General features: G+C 34.8%; 1 protein-coding gene across 1 annotated transcript; it reads right to left on the bottom strand.

Moving 5' to 3' along the window:
* Positions 1–356: 356 nt before the first annotated feature.
* LOC129572741 (3'-5' RNA helicase YTHDC2-like) lies at positions 357–3227 on the bottom strand. The gene is made up of 6 exons (XM_055452781.1): positions 3128–3227; positions 2774–2996; positions 2063–2569; positions 1898–2003; positions 1017–1818; positions 357–883 (listed from the first exon to the last, which is right to left on the bottom strand). Exons 1-6 carry the CDS (start codon positions 3225–3227, stop codon positions 357–359), a joined length of 2265 nt encoding a protein of 754 aa, XP_055308756.1.
* Positions 3228–9699: the final 6472 nt, after the last annotated feature.

Below are 9699 nucleotides of genomic sequence, written 5' to 3'. Positions count from 1 at the left end.
GTATGAAATGTCAGTGCAATGTGTCAATGTCACATTGTGACTCGATGCGACTCACGTCCCTATTGGCGAATTTCAAAATTCCTCTGAAATACCCTAATCGAAGGAAATGTCTTATCGAAGAAGAGCAAACGAAATTCATTAAAAACCGAACGAAATATGTGCCGGAAAAATGTAAAAAATATTTATTCAAAAAGAGAACGTACATAACTATTATTTGCTAAATTTTGATGAAAATCGTTGGAGTGGTTATGGAGAATTTTATCCTCGAAGTGATAAATTTCGACTACGATTTTTTTAGGTTTCAATAGTGCATCGTATTTGATCGCAGACAAATTGGTGAACTTCACATGAAATTTTCATAGATTCATGTTCAATGCCATAGTTTTTTTGCTTTTTATGGTCGCCTCGATGCTGTCTTCTTCGACCATCGTTATCAAAACATTCAATATTTTCATTTCGTCCGTTGTTCGTTGCTCGCACGGATTCTGGAGAAACTTTGAAAAAATAGCTACGAATTTGGAACGTAATTCACCAATAAGTTGAGCATATTTCTTGTCAATGGTAAACATGACCCAATTGTCAATATTCAGTCTGCAAAACGCGTGTTCCTGTTCATCCATGTTATTTCTTACATCGCATTGTAGATTAGTTTGACCAGTGAACAGAATCAGGTTCATACTCGGTATCAACGTGTTATTCCGAATAAACTGATGGTTTTCAATGCAACATTCTTCACCATACACAAGCCATTTGGACATCTGGAATACGGCTTCATCTGTTCCTAGTTGTCCGTTGACTCGTTTCGATAGTGTGGATGATTGATGGGGTATTACAATGGACTGTTTCGAGACAACCAAATTTTTGTCGATTCGACACACGTTCGCTGTAAAAAATAATGCATCCGTTGTTGAATAAATATTACAACTAGTGTTGAAACAACAACATTCCAAACAACAAAATAAAATACTACTGAATAATTTAAAATTGATCATTTGAAATTGAAAAAAACGACTTACGGTAGAGTCCTGCCATCAAGCAAGCTTTGATTAGAGCCCAATTCATTGCGTTTTCATTGGCGTTTTCTTCGTCGAATCGGGCCATCTTCAGGTGACGCTTGATGATCTGCTGCACGCCGTCAATCATTTCCATTTTGGAATTGCAAATCGAATTTTCTGCACAAAATTGTTGTCTGTTGCTTGATTGAGACCATCCAAACCAAACATTATAAAACATTTGATGGTCGCTGAAAGAATTCTCTGAGAATTCTTTTCCGATTTTATCGATTGAGACCGAATTGTCTGTTGGTAACAAAAATGGATCATTCAGCGATAATGCGCTGACTATTACCAATACTGGTTGAAAGCAGCGAAAGATGATGGCATGAAGAATTGCTATGCCAAGAAAACAATCCACTGGCATATGCGCTAACTGGTATCCCAAAGTGGTAATATTTCTGTTTGAACACAGTGCGTTGATATTTTGAAGCCGATTGATATCGTGCTCAATTTGTGTTTTTGATGGTGGCTGAATTGCCTTCAACAAAAACCTTTCGATCGGCAAATTGCTATCCAACATTTTTGACTTCAGGCAGACATCTGTCATTGAAATTCGGCATATTTCTGGTAAGGAATACTGCTCCATTGCGGTATATTCAGCATCAGAATATAAACGGTAGCAATACCCATGTCGAATTCGGCCGGCTCGCCCAGCTCGCTGTTTCCCACAGTCTTGGGAAATGGTTTTGGTCATCAGGCAGGTGGATTCATTTACTTTATCGTAGGTTTTTTGTTTGACCTTTCCAACGTCGATCACGTAAAGCTATGTGAGAGGTTATGATTTACATTGTAAGTTAAATATTGTTTGGTTCGGAAAAATATAAATTTTAAATGTTTATTACCACATCATCAATGGTAATTGAGGTTTCCGCGATGTTTGTACTCAATATGATTTTTCGAACTCCTCTCGGCATTGAATTAAAAACTTCACTTCCACCACCAACCTCACTGTGTAGAATAAAGACGCAATAGTTTACAATACCATGGCGTTGGAATTTTTTTTCAACATTTCCGCCTGTTGTACAATATCTTGGTAACCAGCGAGGAAAACCAAGATGTTTCCGTCCTCGCCTGTTGAATGAATGTGGGCAATCACGTGGGTAATTAATGCATGATCCATATCCTTTTTGGGGTCGATGGTCTTCATGTATGCTTCTAGTACCAGTTCGTTTTTTGCTGAGGTTGACAATCCAATGCATTGTGTATTATTATTCAACCCAATTGGGAAATTCGTCTTGATGAGTACTGAGGCTAGTTGGTATATTTCAACGTAATATAGACGACCAGGTACATTAATAATCGGGCAATCATCAAAATAATGACTGAATTTGGCGGCATCCAACGTAGCTGACATTAGGATCACTTTGATATCAGGGTCAGCTTTAATAGCGTCTCTAATGGTGATGAGCAAGAGATCTGTATTCAGTTCTCGTTCATGCACCTCGTCTAGAATCAGATGAGTAACTTCCTTACAAGCATCTTTTGAGCTGGTCATACAACGTAATAAATAACCGCTAGGTAAATAAAAGGTGAAAAACAGAAATGAAAAAGCAATACATTGTTTTTTTAAATAACAAGTTTTAGATATTGATCATTGTTATAGCCGGCCACCATACCAAAAAAATAACGGGAGTCCATAAACATTTGAATACCTACTTCGTTGTTATTTTGGCAATAAATCAGCATTTTTGCATCTGAATGAATGAAATTGAACTTACCTTGTGGTTAATACCAAATTCGTATCTTTCGAAAAGCAGCTATCGCACCGAATTTGATGTCCAACTGTAGTACCGTGAACCTCATTCCATTCTTCCGAGATTCTCTTAGCAATTGACGTTGCTGCAATTCTTCGGGGCTGTGTGAGGATGATGCGACATTTTTCCTGCCATTTATAGCAGTACTCTAGAATCAATTGTGGCACCTGTGTAGTTTTACCCGATCCTTGTGAATATTCGAAAATATCAATTAATTGTCAAATTTGTCAACGCAATATGGCATTGCCAACTAAAGAGATAAAAGACCACTGAGTAATTTTGTACGGGAGATTGAATTTTATTTCACACATTGATTACCTGTTTCGCCAGAAATTACAACAAGTTGATTTTCATTTATTTTCCGCATAATCTCCTCCCGGTGTTGATATACGGGAAGACATTCTCCGGTACGTGTCATCTTTTCCGTCGTTTACAACATCGGTGGTATAGATGGTAGCAACACCTTGAATTCGCATTTGATTGGTTGTGTAGTTTTCTGATTGAAGCAAAGGTCAAGAGCGATAGTATCTATCGATGACAGTGCGTTGTAACCATTCTCTGTCAGAATCAAATGTGGTATTGACAGAGGGTCTTCTGATTTCCGTACAACCAACAAACGATTGACGTCTAGCCAGAGAATAGATGAGAAATATAAATATAAAAAATGTAACAACAATTTTTGTGCATTAATGAGCTGTTTATATAATTGAACTTACCTGAACCTTAGTAAATGGGTTTTAACCCTTTGACGACCTTTGGGACACATATGTCCCATTTGGTTTTTCGTCTATAATTTCCACATTTTTAAATCGATTTCAATAAAATTAGTTTCTCTTGAAAGAGAATGAATGTAGCTACCAGAAAGTACCATAATATTGGATATATATCATCTCTGTGTTCAAATACGACACTCCAAAGTCGAAAAATCATAACTTTTTTTTCAAGTTGAATTATTCTCATCGATGAGTCATCGATGCACAATCATGCTACAGCTACGCTAGAACGCAGAGGTCGTCGCTATTAGCGGTTACTCATCGATAAGTCATCGATGCTGTCGTTTTCTATATACTGCGTACGCGGCGGTACATGGGTTAAACGAAAAATAAATGAAAAGGCCTTAAATAGCATAGAAATCAAGCGGAAGATGATTCGGAAGACGCTATGCTCGCACGTACGTTAACTTTACTGTTATATTTCTCTTTTTTTTTCAACATTGAAAAGAATAGATCTTATATCGATATTCCTTCTTTTCTTTTCTTTTCCTTCCTTCTTTTCTTTTCTTTTTCTTCCTTTGAATAAAACAGGCATAAAAAAGTTTGCTGATACCATGACGGTACGAAACGTAAACCTCATGTTGAAGCGGTATTACACCAACTCCGAAAACAGCGAGCTTTTAGCACGTTTCTTCAACTATGTGGCCATCAATCCTGACGATGAATTGGTAGCAGTAATGCCGATTCCCGAAAACGCTTGGTTCGGAACTGCTGTTGGTTACGTTGTCAGTGACACGCAAGTGAAACGGTGGATGCGTACCAAAAAAACTATGCTGGATTATTGCATTCCTTTCAAGAATGACAACAATGACATGCAGTATTTCTGTACGTACGAAGTCGGGTTGCAATATCCAAATTATGCGATATTGGACCGCGAAAACCGTAACGCTACATATGTACTGTATACCAATGAAAACAGCACTACCCCCGACGATCCAAAGCGCACCGACCGGTTCACAATGCGGGCTTTGCGAGAGGCCTTTTCATTTATTTTTCGTCGATACTCATATGTTTAACCCATGTACCGCCGCGAACGCAGTATATAGAAAACGACAGCATCGATGACTTATCGATGAGTAACCGCTAATAGCGCCGACCTCTGCGTTCTAGCGTAGCTGTAGCATGATTGTGCATCGATGACTCATCGATGAGAATAATTCAATTTGAATAGTCAAATATATGCAGATGGCGCTGCAATTTCGTTCATCACTGAAAGATGCCAATGTTGCACCCTCCCGACTAGAATATGTCCTCGTTTTTCGATTTCAATCAATTTTTCAAGAAAAAACAAAATGTATTCTCGATTTTCTATTGAAACTATAAAATGTGATCTCATTTTTGAACTAACTTTGGTTTTACGCCTACCTTGATAAAATCCTGGGTACGACGCCCTTGATACTGACATATTGTTTTTATACTCACATAATTTGGACTTGAACAAAAAACTTTTCACTATTGCCATCTAGTGAGTTGAAGAGCACTGAGAGTCAATCAACAATAATTTTCCGATGGATTGAAATGATTTTGGCTTTGAAAAGTTGGTTCTTCGTAAAATTCATTTTATTAGTAACATCTTACTGTTTATATACAATTTGTTCTTAAACTAGATTTTCTACTATACCAAAAATGGTCAACGGCAAGAGAAATTACCTTTAATGGGCATGTTTACTATTCTGTTCTAATTGGCTTCGTTATTGTCAATTTACATATAATGTGTGACTAAATACTAGTATGATTAGCTATTTGAATTCATTATTTCAACACCTTCCCTGAATTTAATATAGCTAGACATTATCTATGTAACTAACCTATCATATTTCAATATGTCCTTTTTACAATATGATACTTAAGAATGCTATTAATTCTTAATAGTGGCCACTTCTTACTTATTTTAGATAAGAATGTTGGTTTTATAGTTACAGAAGAATCGATCATTGATTGAACTCATTTAGTTTTACAACGAATTTTTTCACTGTTAGATCAACCACACATGGCAATAAATGGTAATATTGAGAACAATTATTGTTCATGTTCTGAGAAGTGTAAAAGGTAAAAACATTCTACATATAGCCAACGATGCATTGATTCGATTCGGTCTTAAACGATCATCGGTTGATCAATGCTTTTATCACCGAATCAGAGGAGGTAAAATAGTTTTGGTCGCGATCTATGTAGAGGATATATTGATATTTATAAATCAAGATAAACAAGAAAAATAAGCGAAAGAGGCGCTAAAATCGGAGTTCAAATAGAAAGACATGGGAGAAGCTTTGTCGATTTTAGGAGTACGAATCCAAAGAAACAAATTTGGATCAGAATGCGTACATGCAGATAATATTGGAAAGTTTTAACAAAACCAATTCCTTTAATATGTACAGTGATTACGATATCGCTCTCAGTATCTCATAGGATAACTGAACGAGATAATTCAGCTGACTGAGATGACGCAGTGACGCATCGCCCGAGTCTATACGGACTGAGTGTATAAGGATGCCGCTGGGCGCATGGTGTGCGAGTTAATATGTCGCATTTCAATTATTTTCATATTCTAATCAAAACTACCAAAGTATTGCACAACAAATATAATTCAATTATATTATTAGTTTTTGCATATCATATTCTTGGAACCAATTGTAAACCAACCATGAGAAATAATAATTAATATCAATGGTCAAGATCATGATTGCTAATATTCAATAACAAATAAGATAAAATACAATAAATAACAATAGAATTAAATGTCAGCCAGTTCAGTTTTGGTATATGAATAAATGCACATAGTGCACGAAATACTAGCTGTTCTCATTGTTTTATTTGAATGATTCATCTCGTTCATTAACTGGGGGCTCAACAGGGAAATTTTGAAGAGATCTGTTTTTATTCTCAATAAAAGGTGATTGTACATAGAGTCGAGTACAATAGTAAAAGCAGTGAGCACAATTTTCCGAACTCGAAATAAATTGTTAGAAACAATCTGAGACTTAAAAGCGTTGTATTGTAGTCTAGTAATACACAGATTTGAAACAATTTACTAGAGAGCAAATGTTTCGTTAAGAGGTCAAATTACGTAAACAATTTTGAGATCGAAACGACTCTAAATGAGTATAAAAAAACCCACGCTTAAAAGCGAAAAGTGAAATTTGTTCGAATACTGAGTTAACGAAAATTTCAAGGGGAAAAAATTCGGAAAGAACTTTGCTTCAACGTTGCAAAAAGTGATATAATACTATAAAAATTACCTTCCAAGGAAATAAATAAAAAATGATACAAAAAAAAAACAAAAAAATGGCAGAAATAAAAGAAATACAAGATCAAATCCAACAAATATTGATCAAGCTACAAGCTAGCGAAGAAAGACAAAGGCAAAGTGAAGATCAAACCGAGAATTTGAATGATAATTCAAATGAAAACCTATTCAGTACAATGGCTGAAGAAGATGAAGACATCGAAACAGAAATAAAATCCGGCGATCAGATACAACTCGAATCGTATAAGTCAATACCCGAATTTTCTGGTTTAAGGGGGCAATATAGATCATGGCGAAATCAAGTAGTGAGACGAATGAAAATGATTCATGCATTTCAAACTCATCCTAAATATGAAGCTGCTTTGTGTATTGTTCGGGCCAAAATAACGGGAGCTGCATCAAATGTATTAATTAATAACAAAACAGCTTATAATATTATTGCGATAATCAAGACACTTGATTCATCATATGCAGATCGACGACCATTATATGTGGTGGAGGCAAAAATGACATCCATCAAACAATTCAATAAAACTTTACAAGAGTTCCATGACGCTATCAATGAAGCATTACATATGGTAATTTCTAAAATTGTGTTGGATTATAAACTCGAAGAGGAACAAAGATCGTTGATAGTAGAAGCTCAGAAAAAAGCTGTTCGAACTATTACTGTTGGATCGAAAAGTCAAATGATGCGACATATATTATACAGTCGGACACCGGGATCACTGGCAGAAGCATTGACAATTGCACAAACAGTGTATTACGATCACCTATATACAGAATCACAAGACTACTATACACGATCACAACAAAAACAAAACTCTTCAGCAAAACCTAATCAAAACTACAATAAATTAAAACAAAGTTCAACACAATCCCCTACTGTTAATAAACCTGAAAATTTGACAACCAATGAAAAGAAACGAGAAAACTGGCGTCAAAAAAATCCACAGCAATCGCAAAAAAGAATTAATTAGCTTCAAAATGACGAACCACATCAGTTAGATGAAAGACCCAATTCGGATGAAGAATTTCAAAACATTCCTGATGACTTAATCTCAAATTCGTCAAATGTATCATCTGAAAAAACTTCATCAAGTGCTTTTTCAGGCGGATAAAGGGTCTCCCATGCTTGGTGAGACGAGATAGAATGACTGAACGGGAAGTGATCATTTTGATAGACTCGGGAGCTACATACAATTATATTAAAACAAATTTAAGGATTGGTGAGTCCGTTCCATTACCACAAATTTATAGACCAAAGACATTACATGGTTATTCCGAAGTAAAATCAAAGAAAATAATAAATCTTTTAGACTATGATTTAACTTTTTTTGAAATAAATGAATTGGTAGATTACGATATGATTCTGGGAGAACAGGGTTTACGACAAATAAAAGCTACAATAAAGTTTTTTGAATATAAAATTTACTATAATAAACCAATAAATTCACATCAAATTAATTATACAAACGACCATGAAAATTATGATAAAAAATAGATGATTTGATGCAAAAAAATAAATTAATTTCCGAAAATTTGGCATACACTACAACAATTGAAGCTACTATTCGAACTAAAACTGAAGAACCAATTTGGACTAAACAATATCCATATCCTTACGCCGATAAGGATTTTGTCGATATAGAAATCCAAAAATTATTAGAAACCGGTATAATTGAGAAGAGTTTCTCACCATATAATTCTCCTATATAGGTGGTACCTAAAAAGGGCTTCAATGAAAATGGCAAGCCAAAACGACTTTTGGTAATTGATTTTCAAAAATTAAATACACAAACCATAACTGATAAATATCCAATTCCTGACATAAATATGACAATTCAAAACCTTGGTTATAGTGATGGAAGGAGCTCTTTGGTTGAAGGTTGTGTTGTGACTGAGTGGATGCGCATAACGTCGCGACTAATTCGGCTAATGCCGTAATTAGCGCAACGTCGTCGCATTTGTGCATCCAATTCAAACAAAATTTAATTTCCATGAAAACTTAGAAGAAATTTTAACACAAAATTATCCTTCGTGTAAAACTTTAATAACTGATAACGAAGCTATTTTTCTTGGTAACGCTTCAAAAATCATTTATCAAAAATATAAAATAATGTATATAACGACACCAGTTCAACACTCTACGAGAAATGGTCAAGTAGAACGCACACATAGAACATTGATTGAATTAATTCGTTGCTTAAGCAAACAAAACAATTCCAATTCAACGGAATTTTTTTTGACGCAGTTAAAGCTTACAACGAGACTATTCACTCAGTCACTAACGAGAAACCAATCGATATTAAACAAAATCCGACTGGTTATCCAAATATTTCAAATAAAATTTTGGCTCATCAAAGAGCAACTCTTGAATATCATAATAAAAAAAAGGAAAATCGTAGTTTCTTACTGAATAAAATCATTTCCGTAAAAAGTAATAGTCGTCGTAAAGATGCAAGTGCATATACAAAATATGTCGTGAAGAGAGATTTAGGTGATTCGGTATTAACAACACGGGATAAGATATTTCGTAAAGATAGCATAAGAAAAAATTAAAATTAAAATACACATACACAAATGCACAAGCAATTAAATAAAAATCCAAATAAACATTATTTGAAAGTTAAATTCACTTCGAAAATTCACCCTGAAATATATCACACGGTTTTGATAGATCTGCATTGTTATGGAAAAATGCCAAAAGAAAAAAACATTTGTAAGTCAAATAAGATAGATCTATATTGTTATGAACAAATGCATAAAGAAACAACACAAAATTGTTACATTAAATAAGAGATAGACCAAGAGCCCACCGACCAAACAACTTTTTTTCTTGTGCACTGCAGAAATTCATAAAATTAACA

Source organism: Sitodiplosis mosellana, unplaced genomic scaffold, assembly GCF_009176505.1.
Source record: "Sitodiplosis mosellana isolate CC-2019 unplaced genomic scaffold, AAFC_SMos_1.0 Smas_scaffold_5452, whole genome shotgun sequence".
Lineage (NCBI taxonomy): Eukaryota > Metazoa > Arthropoda > Insecta > Diptera > Cecidomyiidae > Sitodiplosis > Sitodiplosis mosellana.
Note: the sequence above shows the minus strand (reverse complement) of the source record. Positions and strands in the feature narration are given on the sequence as shown.

Excerpts from the sequence above, each read along its gene's own strand:
- LOC129572741 (XM_055452781.1), bottom strand. The coding sequence starts at position 3,227 with ATGACACGTACCGGAGAATGTCTTCCCGTATATCAACACCGGGAGGAG. Across the intron at positions 2,997-3,127 it reads TGTAATTTCTGGCGAAACAG|GATCGGGTAAAACTACACAG; the intron begins GTAATCAATGTG and ends AATATTCACAAG. Across the intron at positions 884-1,016 it reads CTTGATGGCAGGACTCTACC|CGAACGTGTGTCGAATCGAC; the intron begins GTAAGTCGTTTT and ends TATTTTTTACAG.